General features: G+C 24.7%; 1 protein-coding gene across 1 annotated transcript; it reads left to right on the top strand.

Moving 5' to 3' along the window:
• Positions 1–10,233: 10,233 nt before the first annotated feature.
• LOC124929333 (3-ketoacyl-CoA synthase 9-like) lies at positions 10,234–12,087 on the top strand. Its single transcript, XM_047469667.1, has 2 exons — positions 10,234–11,672; positions 11,751–12,087. The coding sequence occupies exons 1-2, from the start codon at positions 10,333–10,335 to the stop codon at positions 11,935–11,937; spliced, it is 1,527 nt and encodes a 508-aa protein (XP_047325623.1). The 5' UTR covers positions 10,234–10,332; the 3' UTR covers positions 11,938–12,087.
• The last annotated feature ends 4,450 nt before the right edge of the window (positions 12,088–16,537 follow it).

The raw sequence follows: 16,537 nt of genomic DNA, 5'->3' as shown, positions 1-16,537 counted from the left end.
GGACTGGAGCTACAATACAATCATATTTTTAATTATAAATATTAATGGTCCAGTTAAAATTAATTAAATAAAGAAAGGGACATCTGATCTGACTAGCTAGCAAATGATGTAATTATATATATTTTTTAATTTTAAATAATATCTTTAATTTTAAAAATAAAAATAAAATAGATGGCGGATGGTCCAACAAGTCTAGTGGCTATTAATTAGTATTAATTAGTAGAGGAGCTATAAAGGAAGAAATTTAGGATGAGAATTGGGAAGGAATAATATGTTATTATATTATTTGTTAAAAAATAATAAAAAGTGAGAAAAGAGAAAAGATAAGTAAATTTTATTATACTGAGTTATTTTCTCTATCAAATTTTATCCTTCAATCATTTATAATATATATATGACCACCGTTTATTTATACACAAATTCCAAATTACACCCCAATTTAGGTTTTTTTTAAACAAGATTGGTAAGTCAAATACTTCACTAATCTTTTTCTTAATACTAGAATACCATACTGGGACCAAATTACTATGAATACAGCTGTATTGGGTAGGTATTTTTATTTAATTTTGTACATTAATTAATAAGTAAATTTGTTTTACTTTTGTATGGCTTTTAAGGATTGGATAGTTTAAGAAAGGATAAGATCTTCCAACGGTTCTATGCTCCCCTAACATGTAGCGGCAAAATAATCATTTTAAAAATATATACTATTGTTTTACTCCTTTTTTTCATCTTAGAGATAATTAGCTCCTAAGTGACTTTAGAATAAGCCTTTTCACCTAATAGAAGATCAAGATACGTGGTTGGGAAATATTCAATGTCAAATCCCAAAATATTTATCAAACGAGATACATAATTAGAGAAAAATATTTTGACTTGTCAAAATTTAGACGAAGTCCCGAGCAAGCACCAAATAATCATAAAATATCACGAAAATGCTTGAACTTTCTACGAAATGTCTGAATCATACAGAGTGTATCATCAACAAACAGCAAGTGAAAAATGGAAAACGGAGCTCTCCTCAATCCACAATCAACCCCATGGATAAGTCAAATATCATTCTCGCTCGATCCCCGATTAACTACATGTCAAACTAGTAAAGAAACCGCTCCAAACGAGGGAATTCAATTCGATTATCGCGGGATGGTTTCAAATTTTCACACTTATTCCTAAGGGTGAGAAAAATTACCGATATTAAAGGTATATCGAAAATACCGTACCGTAATATATCGAAAATATTGACTTTTAAAGTATACCGAAAAAATGTAAGGCATGATACTGATACCAAAATTATTGGTACAGTAAATGTATGAGATTTTTAAAATTTTGGTATATTAAGATATATCGAAATACCGGAATAATATTTTATAAGTTAAAATATATATATATATATAATACTTATAAAGAAATAATTAAATAGATTTGGTATTAATTTAATTATAGAAATATAATTTTTTTTGAATAATATCAAAATATAATTATACTGAAATATTATTTAATATATATAATCTCTATCTTACCGATGAAATTGATTTTTTTTTTTTTAAATTAATATATTTTTTAAGTATCAAAGGTATAATACTGATACTGTACCGAAATTAAGGTAAGGTAAATGTATGAATTTTTTGTATACCGAAATTAAGGTATATCGAAATCAAAGTATACTGAAATCAAGGTAAGGTAAAGGTATACAATTTTTGCATACCGAAATTTTAGGTAAGGTATAAGATATGGATAATACATTAAGGTATATCGTACCGACCCATCCCTACCTACTCCTAAGTTTATTTTTCTTTATGAGCTTTGTAAATTTGATTACAAGCAAATGTCTATGTCTTTTCTTACTAATTCTTAAATGATTTTCTCATTTTGTATTTAAATGATTTTTCGTTCATATAATGTTTTATTAATTAACCCATCTTAAAAATATACATTATGTTTCAAAATAAAAGAAATCCCATATTTCTCAGCCAATCAAGTAAACATATTGGATCAATTTCAAAAAATTGAGTTAGATAAATAATTAACATGCCTATGACTATGAGGCAAAAAAAAGTTTGTAGGGACATTTGATTTCAACGGGGACTTCAACCAAGATCATCAATTTATTTTTGTGAAAATAAAAGTAAAATATCTAAATAACAAATTCAATAACTATGTGAGTTTTTTTAGTTAATATAACATTTGAAAGAGCAAAATAATTAGATAGAAAATACATCTTGGGCCAAATACTCAAAAACATTTGATATTTTTTTAAAGTTTAATACATAAATTCAATTTTAAACTATTAGTAAATTTAAAATTCATCCTTAAATTATGGATATTTTAATTTCCCTTTAAAACATACCTCATTTGAAACTTAACCATTTTCCAAACAAAAAAAAGTTAACATAGTTCACTTTTTCTTTTACATATGATGTCACGTATTACTATATTAACATAAAATAATAAGTACAAAATTAATATTCTAATCACTTAATTTTTTTTCCTTATTGATTATTTCTTAATCTCTCTTCCAAATACTTCCAAATTTTTAACTTCTCAAACTCTTTCATCTTATATTTTCAGTTTAAACCCAAACACAAAAAAAATAGAATTTTTATTTAATATGTTATTAGACTAATAATTTTTTTTTATCTGAGAGTAATATAATTTAATAAAAAATTAATGAATAAAAACGTATCTTTTTAATTATTAAAATAATAATAATATATATATATAATATTTTGATTGTTACACTAAAAATGGAAAATAATTTAAAAAAAAAATAAAAATACAAAAAAAAAAAAAAGTAATTTGGAGAAAGAAACACAAAAAAATAAAAAAATATTTGTTAATTAATTTTGTTTTTTTCTATTTTATGCTACATATACTTGCATGTTTTATGATTTGAAAAACTTAATGAGTTTCTTTTGGAAATTGGTTTAATTTAAAAATGATTTATATTTTAATGGTCATTTTTAAATTTTTTTGAAGATGAATGTTAAAATTAGTTCATAAATTTAGAATGAATATATATATATTTTGCTATAAGTTTATGTAACATATGTATGATCAGGATCACTTAAAAAAATTAAAGCTATATTTCTATAACCAGCCATTTACGTTAAATTATTTATTATTTAATTTTAATATTAAAATAATATATATCTATAATTATTATTTTTAAACTAGAGAAATCGGCCACAAGTTTCAATTCCCATCCCGGGCCGGCACGGGTTGAAAAGTGTTCATCACATTTAATATAAATATTTAATGGAAAATACTTTGGATTTGTGACTAATAACATTAATTCAGAAAAAAAACAATTAAATTAGTTGCAAGGCAAGTGGCAGATGAACTTATTAATTGATTCACTTAATTTTCTCGTCTACCAACTAACTTATAATTAATGCCGACACGTAAAGTTTTTTATTTAGAAAAAAAAAACATAAACACGTCCCTAAATATTTATCAATTTTGATATTAATGAAGCCCAAAACTTTTTATTCTTGTTATGATCCTGAATTTTATAACAGTTTGGAATCACCTAATCTTTGAAGACAGAATATCAAGTTAATTGTTTTTAAATTCTTAAAGTTTGGAATTATCAAAGATTTTCAAATTTCAATGGCATAAATAAAAATAAAATAAGATTGTAAGAGTAAATCATATACACTTTCATCATAAATTTATTTTTATTATTTTATAATTAAGGAGAAACAACCTTATATTACCGTTATGATTCTCGTTTAAATTCAAAACGTTTTCAGATAAAATCAAATTCTTGATAATCTATTAAGCCGACTCTTACCACTAAGTTACATATGACATGAATTTTTTTTAATGATAATATATCATATTAGTTTGGTTAGTTTTTATACTGAATTTATTAATTAATTCATTTTGGTTCTTTAGATTTTTAATTCGGTAATGATTGGGGTTTTTAAAAAACTCTAAAGGAAGTAAAAATTAATGATTGTTAATGATTTTGAAGAGGTGATGATTATTTTTGATATAAAAGACTTCAAAATATTGATTTATATAAATAAAATAAAAAATAATAATTTAAAATAAATAATATTTTAGTATTTTGGTTAATGAAATGAGTGATGTGAATGCTGAGTGGTGATTGATTGAAAACTAATTTAGTTTGAGTTTTTGTAAAAACCCAATTAAGAGAATAAGGTTGCTAAAAACTATTTAAAATATATAAATAAAATTGCACCATTCTAGTAACTTTTTTGAGTATTTTTTCAATAAAAAATAATAATATTATTAAATAATTATTGTGATTCAAATTTCTTTAAACTTTAATGTGATGTTTTTAAGAACACAATTTACAAAGAATAATAATTAGGGTCAGGGTTTATGTAGGGGCTTTTTAATTCCATTTAAAAAAATTCAAATAACATCCACTAACAATTATAAATTTTATTTGATTTGAGTGAGTTTGGTTATGTCCATTTAATTGATTTCTGTAGTCTGATAATTCAAAATTTGAGCTAAAATGACCCAATCTAACATTTTAATTAACAAAACAAAAAAAAATAAAAAAAAACTCATTTGTTCAATGAGAAGGACCATAACAGGCGAACTACAAAGTAAATATATTAAATATATATATATATAACATTAATTATTTGGAAGATAAATTTTCGTGAAATATACATTATTATTTGGTCTAGTTAGAAGCATAATTTTCAACCTGACTTGAAAACACAGTTCAAACTGAACACAAAAAAATAAGGCTAGCTGAGGTCATATATTTTTGTGTTCGAGTCAAAATTAGGTCGACCAATTTAACCTCGATAACAAAATGTTAAGATTAGGACCCAAATAGACATCAACTCGTTTACAATATTTTATGTATAGTTTTATTATTGTCATTTTCTACTAGTCCACACATTTGTTTTTGGAGGGTTTTTTTAAATAAACTTGTGATTTAAATTGTTATTTTGTTTTGAGGTCATTTTAATAATTGATATTAATTATAACGAGTTGAATCGAGTCAATCGAGTGAGGTTTATGTCAATTACAAATAAACAAGTATGGTTCATATTAGTAATTTTGACCGAATTATTAAAAATAATAAGTTTAGGTTAATATTGAATTGTCACCCCTAAATCCAGTTTAATTCCATCTCAGATTAGCGGTAAATTAAATTAAATAGAGAATGTTAATTACAGATCAATTAATGAAGTAGACCCATATTATTATTAAGCATGACAAGCAAAATCAAAATAGGCTACATAACACATTTTAATTACTCACAAAGTCAACTAAATTCAGGACCCTTTCATTAAAGTCGTCAACATATCATTTTAGCTTTTAATTTTTTATGTCAGTTGTCATCATTTAGCTGTTGCAGTCTATTTTATTTTATTTATTTTTATGAAAACATGCCTTGTACGATTATTTTTATTAAAATTCTAATATAACAAAAAAAAAAAAACAATTATCAATTTTTTTTATCAAATCACTCCATATATTAATAAAAATATTTAAATATTTTATATTTATTTATTATTATTATTATCATATATTAATATTTTTATAAAAAAAAGTTGCCCAAACAAATATTTTACAATGATCATATGATTATTTAAATAAACTTATACTGACATTTGATATTGAGTAATTTTGATTTTTTTTAGTTTTAATTTTAAATTCTTTGTCACATTATTATCATTTTAACTATTAATTATTTAATCTATTAATAAAAATATAAAATACAGTTATTTTACTTTTATCAAATATAAATTTTAAATTAAAAAAAAACATTATAAATAGTAAACAAATCTCAAATAACTAGTGTTTCTTATTAAACAAGAGACTTGAAAAATCCTAAACAAATTGAAATCGAACAAGCTATAAAAGACTACTTATATTGATAAGCCACACATAAAATATTAAATAAAATGATAATATTAACAATTACAACCACAACCATACAAACTAAAATAAGATAAATGAAAAACATAAACAAAATACAATTAAGAAAACATAATTGAAATAAATGAGACTTTATTTATATTTATATTTTGAAAAGTTTTTTTTATTATTTTTTTGAATATTTTACTTTTATATAATTTATTTTAAGAGTAGTGACAGAGGGAGAGAAGAGAGAAAAAATTTGTTATTTTTTCGACAAATCAGTTTGCGATCACGCCATTTTTTAAAATTTCCTCCCCAAATCATTTATCTTATTTTAATTGTATTGTTTATATTTATTTATTGTGATTGTTTTTTAAATATAAATAAGTATAAAAGATACAACCTAACAATAGTCTATTATTATTTTTGTATAGTTACAAATAAGGTAATAAATCATAATTTAAAATAAATTAGAAAAATAATATGCTTTTTTTTAAAATAAATTAACTTGAATTAAAATATAAAAATTTATCATTAACAACCAAAAATTAATATATTTAGTTTATTCCCTGTTAGGGGAGTCAAGTCAATGACCACATTGATTCAAATTGTAGTCAACAACTTTAAAAAGATATATGGGTTAGTTCGAATCACCTTATATTTAATTTATTTCAATATTTAGCTTATTTTCAAAACTTTTATGATTCTATATTTGATTAACTTTAAAATTTGTATATTTGTAATAATATTTAATAGTTAATATTATATATATATATATTTAAAATATTAATCACCTTAATTTTTTTTAATTTTTTTTTATATAAATCATTAATAATAAATAACTCACCAATATTCAAAATTTAAAATGTCAAATCATTCAACTTTTGTAACATTTGAAAGAGAACTTATTTCATGTGAAAAAATTTCACGAGTTTTAAATTCATTCTGGTATCTTCAATCAATTTTTAGAATAATACTTGTTATAGTGTTAAAAGTTCAACTAGAATGTATTTTAAACTTATTTTTATTGTTATATATAAAAATATCACATTTAAGGACATGTTTAATTCTCATTAATTCGCTAATTAAATTAGATGTAAAAAAAACTAAACATTAGAAGTGATGCAAATAAATGTCCCATTTAATATTTCGATTTTTTGGATAAAATAATGTTATTAGTGTTGAAATTTTTACTGATTATATGCGCATAATTTTTATTTATTAAGATAAATGTTGTGGTTTATGTCCATTTAAGATTTCGTTTTGGATGAAGTAATGTTATTAATGTTGGAATTTTATTTTATAATTTATTGTTGTACTTAAATATTTTTATTTTTATTTTTAATATATATGAATTATTTTTAAAATAATTAACTATATAATTATATATTTTTAAATTCAATGATTTTTATTTAAAATAATTTGATTTTTAAACTTAATTTTAAATATTAATAATTTGTTTAAATTTTAAAATAATTATATGAAATATTATTTTTTTATGTTTTATTTATATATAATTTTAAATTGTATTAAAATATGTAAATAAAAAAAATAAGAAAAACAAAATCTTTATTAACAAAACAATTATATCCAAAAGCTTGTTTGATATTTGTTTTTTTGGATTTTGTTTAAAAATATAAAAAGAATATGTTATTTTTTTATTTTAAAATTGTTCATTCAAAATTATATAAATGAATAAAAAAATATGTTATCTATATTTTTATTTGGTTTAATTGTTAAAATAATTTTTTATTTAAAATTAAATTTAATAAAAAAAATATATAATTAATCATTTATAAAAATAATATTATATTATTTTAAACAATAAATAAAAATAAGGTGAAAAGATTTATATAGATATAAATTTCTTGTGTGATTGTGTATTTGTCATAAAGAGGAATATATATATATTTAAATTTATTAATGTTTTAATAATTTTATATAAATAATTAATTATATATATAAATAATTTTATAAAGAGTAATGATATATATATACATCACTTGTACAACATTTTTTTTGTAAAGCACTTACCTAATTTGGCGAAAAGAGAAAATATTTTCTTTCAACATATATTTTTATTTCTTACCAAATGAGGTAGGTGTTGTAGTAAAATGTTATACAAAGTTACTGTATATATCATTATTTTTTTATAAACTATATAAAAATTAGAAAGAAGAAAATAAACAATAATTAAGATAGAATAATAAAAAAATAGTTTAAATTATAATCTTAAATGATTTTAAGAAGAATAATCTTAAATGATAGAAGAATATATTGAGTTTTAAAAATAAAATGTGTCGGAATATAATTAATTGTATAATTGTATAATTATATAAATTATTAGATTAAATTTGAGAATTAAAATATGTAGTTCAATCAAATTAAGAGATTGAGTTTATTGTAAAATCTCAATTTATTTCGATAAAATTGAGTGATTATAATTTTGAGAGTGAATAGTTTTTAGTAAAAATATTTTAAGATATTAATATATAATAATAAATTTATTTATTTATTTGTTGTAAATAGATATTAATTTTATAAATTTAAAATAAAATAGTTATAATAATTTAACAACATAGAATTCTAAGTAATTTTTTTTTTTTGTTTGTTTTGGACAAAACCTTAAATAATCAAAACTTACGGTCACGAGGATGATGTGATTTGAGAAAATGACAGATCGGTAATTAGCATAGCATATGAACCAGCTGTGCGATGAATTAAAGTTGAAGACACAGACAACAGTTGTTAAAAGTAACTCTGAATTTTTTTATTTTAATTATATTAATAATTTATAAATTTCCTTTCCATAAAATGGCATCAAAAATTTTCATGTGAACTTTGATTAACCCATGTCAATTTTATTTTTTTATCAGAACTTAACTATAATCCCAATTGAGAAATTGAAGAATATATATATATATTAAATTATTTTTTATTTAAAAATAACATAATTTTTTTTAATTATTATTGATTAATTATATATATATATATATATAATATTAACACATTTTATGTACTAAATTATTATATTTTTGTATAAGAATCAATATAATAATTTTAAAAAAACATATTTTTAATTAAATATGTATTACATTAATATTATTTAATGTGACATAAAAATTATAACATAATAATTTTAAATAATTATTAATTAAATATATATTATATTAATATTATTTAAGTATGTAGTTGAGAATTTTTTTAAAAAAAATTATAATTATTATATATACATTTAAGAGGAATTATATAATAATTTTAAATTATTATTAATTCAATATAAATCATAATAATATTATCACTGTAAAATATATATATATATATATATATATATATATATATATATAAAATCCCTTTTATAACTTAAAACAACAAGATATAAATATTCTAGCCTCCTTAGGAGGTCTTGAGCCGTCATGCGGTAAGTTTTGACCATATTAAATGATTAAGTTTGTTTGTGGAGTAATGTACTTAATCTCTTATAATTATATATTTTTTTTCAAATATATATATTATGAGAAATATTATGTGAGGGAATTTGGTGAGAAAATGACTTGACATAATCTTATTCGCTGAAAAAATCAAATAATTACTCTCTTTTCTCTCTTTCCTCCCACTTTTACATTTTCCAACCAATGAAGGTGATGTCAAATCATTCCCTCACTAAATTCCCTCTCTCTATCACTCCTCTTATATTATATAGTAATTTTTTAAAATTATTATATTATTATTACTTATAAAAATATATATATATATAATAATTTAATACATATATATTTAATTAATAATGATTTTAAATTATTATATTATTCAAAATTAATAAAAATATATAAAAATAATTTAATATATTATTTTTTATTTAAATTCTTAATTGTATAATTGGGTTTAAAAGTCAGATATGTGAGATAAATTTAAAGATTAACCTATCTCAATTAGTGAGTGGATTCTTAGCCTTATTTGTTGAAAAAAAAATGAAAGTGAGAATAAAAAAAGGATAAATTATTTTATTTTTGTAACAAATCCAATAAGGTTATATTATGCAGGTCATTCCTTTTTTCCTATTTTCCCTTCTAAATTCCCTTACAAATTAATAGATAAATTATATGTAGCTTAAATAATCAACAATATTAACCTAGAAAATTTAGATGAACAGATAATTACATTTCTTCTGACCATGAAGGGAGCCTGAATTTATCAACAGATTAAAAAAAAGACTTCAACTTGGAGAGACACAATTTTAGCCGCAGGTGACGAAAAAGAAGGGAAAGGTTAAGGGCAAGCTGTATCTGTAAAAGAATTGTGTTTTTTTTTCCTCGGTGTCTGATACTGTGTCATTACTCATTCAATAAATACCCATTCAAGCTTTATACATTTTGCACGAATCCGAACTGTCTATTTCTAATAACTCTACTCTACTTTACTCTCTCTAGACCTCTAGACTTGATCTTTATATCAATATCCGGACAAATAAGATCAATGAATAGCAAGAAAACTCGCCCTGAATCCGTCAACGGCGGCAGCGTTCAGATCGATCCACCGCAAATGATCATGCCGGATATCGGAAAGAAACTCAAGTACGTGAAAATAGTGTACCATTATGTAATGACTAACTTGTTGACTCTTCTCCTGGCCCCATTCTTTGTTATCGTAATTGCCCAAATGGGATACCACGACGTCCACGTGATTTATCTTTTGCTACAATCCAATCTCGTTACTTTTGTCGTTCTCGCGTCAGGGGTTGTTTGCGGTTCCACCGCTTACCTCATGACTCGGCCCCGATCTGTTTACTTGCTCGACTATTCCTGTTATAAGCCACCGGTTCAACTCAAGGTTTCCTTTGACAAGTTCATGGGAAATTCAAGGTTGACCGGCGACTTCGACGACTCCTCCTTAGAGTTTCAAAAGAAGATTCTCGAAAGGTCCGGTCTTGGCGAGGAGACCTACCTGCCCGAGGCGGTACACTGCCTGCCTCCCCGCCCTTCCATGGCCACCGCTCGAGAAGAGGCAGAACAGGTTATGTTCGGATCCCTGGATAAACTGTTTGAGTCAACGGGCGTCAGGGCAAAGGATATCGGTGTCCTTGTCGTGAATTGTAGTTTATTCAACCCAACACCGTCTCTAACCGCCATGATCATCAACAAATACAAACTACGAAGCAACATCCTAAGTTTCAATTTGGGAGGCATGGGGTGCAGCGCAGGCGTCATCTCCATTGACCTGGCAAAGGACATGCTCCAACTCCATCGCAACACTTACGCACTCGTTATCAGCACCGAAAACATTACCCAGAACTGGTATTTCGGCAACAACAAATCCATGCTCATACCCAATTGCCTTTTCAGAGTCGGTTGCGCCTCCGCCCTTTTATCCAACAAACCCGCCGATCGCCGGCGCGCAAAGTACAAGCTCATTCACGTCGTCAGGACCCATTGCGGCGCCGACGACCAGGCTTTCAATTGCGTTTACCAGATGCAAGACGACAAGGGTAAAACTGGAGTTTCACTCTCGAAAGATCTCATGGCCATCGCCGGGAAAGCGCTTAAAATGAACATCACAACTCTGGGTCCACTTGTTCTTCCCTTAAGCGAGCAAGTTCTCTTCTTTGTCAGTGTTATTGCTGGTAGGCTATTTAAAACCCGGTTCGGCAGGCCCTATATTCCTGATTTCAAACTCGCGTTCGAGCATTTCTGCATACACGCCGGAGGAAGGGCGGTTATCGATGAGCTCGAGAAGAGTCTTCAGCTGTCACCGGCTCACGTGGAAGCTTCTAGAATGACCCTTCACCGTTTTGGAAATACGTCTTCAAGTTCAATTTGGTAAGTTTATTAATTATATTAATCAATAAGAAATATATATATAGTCTGATTTTATTTATTTATTTATGTAATGAACAGGTATGAATTGGCTTATACGGAAGCGAAACAACAAATGAGGAAAGGAAACCGTGTATGGCAAATTGCCTTCGGGAGTGGGTTCAAGTGTAACAGCGCCGTTTGGCAAGCAATCAGAAATGTTAAGCCGTCGGATCACAATCCTTGGGCAGATTGTATTTCTAGTTATCCCGTTGAAATTCTCAACTAATTCATTTATTAATTACATGTATTATAATCTACGATAATACGAGTATAATTAATTAAGTTGTTAATATGTGTTTATTTACATCTTAAAATTTAAATAAATAATTAATAGCGATGAATGCCACTATTTATTTAATGGAAATGCTTAATATTGTCAAACATATTTACAATCTAAGCCTAAGACTTACCAGTTGTGTGGATCAAACTTTAATTGTCTTATATACATAATTTTTAAAAGCGCCGTCCGGTCCGATCGGCGGTTCAACCGGTCCAACTACGAAACAGTCGATTAGGCGGTCCGAATTTTGACTTTAATATGGTTAACTTTCGAACCGGTTTTGACTATATACCTATGTTTTTATAAATCCTTATTATTGAATGACCTGTATTTAATGTTGATACATTATGTATTGAAAAAATAGATTGAAAGCTAAATGAGAAATGTATTAATATTCCATAATCAATCTTCTTGTTTGTAAGTATCTTACCAAATATAAATAACACTAAAATGAAGTGACAATGTCCCACACAATTCTCCAACTCCTAAGAAAATTTGACATCTAACCCATTTAGGGATGACAACGGGTACCCTACCCGACGGGTAGTGAAGTACCCATCCCCGAACCCGATTTTCATTTCACTACTCGACTCCGACCCCGAACCCGACGGGTATCTCTACTTCTATACCCATCCCCGATTCGCCGGGTACCCGATCCCCGACGGGTACCTCATTACCCGATTAAATTACTTATAAGATTATAAAGTTTGAAAAAAAAGACTTTAATAAATAATTTTAACATTAGTTATATCAAAATATTAAAAATAATAAAATCATTACTTACCTACCTCATAATTTTTGTAAATCTTGAAAAAGATAAACTAGAGTGGAAAAAAAGTAAAATGAACATTAAAAAAAACTAGAGATTAATATGAAGAATTATGAGAGAGAGTAATATTTTGTTATTAAAATAAAAATTGAAGTTATGTAGAGAAATATTGTTTTGGAAATATAAAATAATTAAAGTTGGAGTGTAGTGTATTTATGACTATGGTTGGAGTGAAGTGTGGATAATATCAAATTAAATGATGCATATTTATGATACATTTGCAATGATGAAGCATTTTTGAAAAGTCACACATTAAACTTTAATAAAAAAAATCAATAATATTAATATAACCGGGTATCGGGTATCGGGTTTGGGTTTAACACACTCCCCATCCCCGACCCCGTACCCGACCGGGTACCTTCTCCCTCTCCCCATGCCCGACCCCGAACCCGAACCCGATTTAAAATACCCGAATCCGACTATCGGGTACCCACGGGTATCGGGCATACGGGTACCCATTGCCATCTCTAAACCCATTCATTAATGTAGGAATATGATCCGGTACAATTCTTATATAGGAAAAAACAATTAATTGTAATATTGAGAGATTTGTTTGATGTCTGACTACATATTTAATATTATAATAATTCAAAATCAATCTTTTAATGAATTAGTAGTGAAGTGAAATAATGCTTGATTTTTTCGTGTTATTTAAATAACCAAAACTAAACAAAGTTTCGGAACGAGTTGTTTGGAAAAAAAATAATGATTTTGATGAACATTTTGAGAAATTGGAAATTTGTTTAGTAAAAAACATGAAAAAATATGAATACAATGAAAGAGAGTTAAATGATGTTTTTTTTGTTTTTATTATTCAAATAACTCCAAGTCTTCAACCGAAGAAAGCCAAAGTAGAGCTAGATATTAAGTTTCTTCTAACGTAACAAGATTCATTAGTAGTTACAATTTATGTTTATAACTATTGGCAGGGACAAATCCAAGATTTAGAGTTGGGTGAGCAAAAAAAAAAAAATTTGGGGTAAACTTAAAAAATAACGAAAAAATTATAGTTAAAACGAATAACCTAATTTACTATCGTTAATTCTTTTTAACGACGAAAAAATATTAATAACGACGTCATTTTCTCTGTCGTTATTGTTATTTACATAAAAAAATATATATTAAGGATTGTACGTGGTGTCATTAAAAATTAATCTTTTACTTTTTATAAAAAAAATACTTTTTAATTTTTTAAATATAATTGTTTAATACATTTAAATTATAATATAAAGTCTAAGAGGTTATTTGGTTGTGGGTTTTAAAAAAATCAAGAGAGAGAAAAATTAAATGATAAGAGGTTGTTCGGTTGTGGGCTTTTAAAAAAATCAAGAGAGAAAAAAATTAAATGATAAGAGGTTGTTCGGTTGTGGGTTTTTAAAAAATCAAGAGAGAGAAAAATTAAATGATGAGTAATGATTTTGAGAAGATAATGATTATTTTTGATAAAAGAACTTAAAGAGTATTAATATATAAATAAAATAAAAAATAATAATTTAAAATAGAGGGTATTTTAGTATTTTGATTAATGATTTGAATGATTTGATTGTTAAAAAAGGAGTGAAGTGATATTTGATTTTGAATTGATATTTTTAAAAACCTATAATGTAAGAGGCCTAAGTAAATTATACTCTAACATCTACTTTTTAATTTTTCAAACATAATTGTTTAACTTTGTTTTTATAAATATTTTGATTTGTTATAGTAATATTTATTGTATTTGGTCGTGGTGCGTGACCCACAGTTTTTTATTGTACTGTTGACTTTATGTCAGTATTGTACCGTTTATATACGTAAAGCACGACCCAAGTTACAACTCTGTTTGAGAGATAATAAAAATAATATCAAATGTGATATAAAATTTAAAATTAAACACTCACTTGCATTCTTTCAACTTCTTTTGGGGCATACGCAATTGACTTTGCTATGAGTTTTGTGGGTTTCCTTTTAGCGAACATTAATGATGATTGATGGGAAAAAGATGCCCATCAAAATTCAGAGCTCTGATCTATAGTGAGTTTATTTATGATTTTGGAACTGCTCTTTTTTTATTTTTTTTATTTTTATCTACAATCACTTTTTAGATGTATTCATTCACATCATTGACCGACCAATTTTGTCATAATTTGAACATAGTGTGTTTTTATGATTTTTCCCCATTTATTTTGTGATCTTGGCAAATTATTTGATGAAATGTCATTATATTAAAGATTTAAATAATATGATAATAAAAGACAATTTAGATTAAAACAATCTCCCATCAACTAGCTATGAAAATAAATGATGTGAGGTTGGTTAGTTTCCAGATGATACCAACCAAATTAAATTCCCTCAACTGCAAAGATTCATCCATATTGGACCACGTGATGCTCTTTGTTATTTTTAATATGTACTACCATAAAAACTATTATCATTAACTTTTATCTGCTGGACTTTTCTTTTACAAGGCCTTGTTATGTTTGAGCTCTTTAAATAATTTAAATAAAATTAAATATTTTTTTATTTTTATCATTTATTATATCATTTAAATTATTAATTAAAATATTAAAATATTTTTTATTTTAAATTATTATTTTTTATTTTATTAATATATATATCAATAAGTTTTAAATTTTTTTATCAAAAAAAAAAAAAAATCATTATTTTCTCAAAATCATTATTTTTTTTTTCTATCTAAATTTTTTAAATAACCCCAACTTCAAACAAAGTTTGTCCATACATATACAATATACATTTTTTCAAAAATAAATTATTTTATCAATTATATCATCAATAAAATAAAATTTAATAATTTAACTCAAATCATTTAAATTTGATCAAACAATCATTTTGATAATTCTAATAATTATTATTTTCAGATAAGTGTAATATCAAACCAGCTGTTTATACATAAATGCACGCGTTTCCATTTAAAATGCAAGGGTTATTAAATTAAAATAAAGTTTGCTCAATAAAAGTATATTTGAAAAAAATAGATTAAATGACATTTTTGTTTTGAAAAACTTAAAATGTCTCTTAAGATGAGTATATTGTAAAAATACAATGTACGGCTATAATAAATATTGCATACTTTGGTTCATACAATGTGGGAATGATAAAAATAAATACATTTACTTGTAATAATTAGGGGTTATAGGCTAACACAAACAAAAAGAAGTACATTCAATTATATAAGAAAAATAGAGGTACGGTGGATTCAAATTTAATGTACAACATATATTTTCAGAAAATATACATGCACTTAAAATTAGTACAAGAATTCAAAGCAATAATCAGGGTCGGACTAAGAATTACAGACCCCCATGTAAAAAAGATTGTTGTTCACAAATTAAAAAAAATAACACTAAATGATAAATGGAAATATTTGCATCTAAAATGACTACATGTTATCTTATAAATATGAAACTTTTTTTTTCTCTCTTCAATATTAGATTTAGATGGTAGATGTCAGCATAAATATATTTAATAATTTATCTCTTTCATTATTTTATTATTATAAACATATTTAATAATTATATATATAAGTTTTTTATTATTTATTTTATTTATTTTTCCTTGTTATTATATATATATATATATATAATTAATAGATAAAAAAAGAAAAAATAATAATGGAAAAAGATAAATTATTAATATAATAAAGATAAAAATATTTTTTAAAATTTCATTCTTAATTAGCAAGTTATAATAACCCTCCACGTCAATCTTTATCATTTTTTT

The sequence above is a fragment of the Impatiens glandulifera genome, chromosome 3 (genome assembly GCF_907164915.1).
Source record: "Impatiens glandulifera chromosome 3, dImpGla2.1, whole genome shotgun sequence".
Lineage (NCBI taxonomy): Eukaryota > Viridiplantae > Streptophyta > Magnoliopsida > Ericales > Balsaminaceae > Impatiens > Impatiens glandulifera.
Note: the sequence above shows the minus strand (reverse complement) of the source record. Positions and strands in the feature narration are given on the sequence as shown.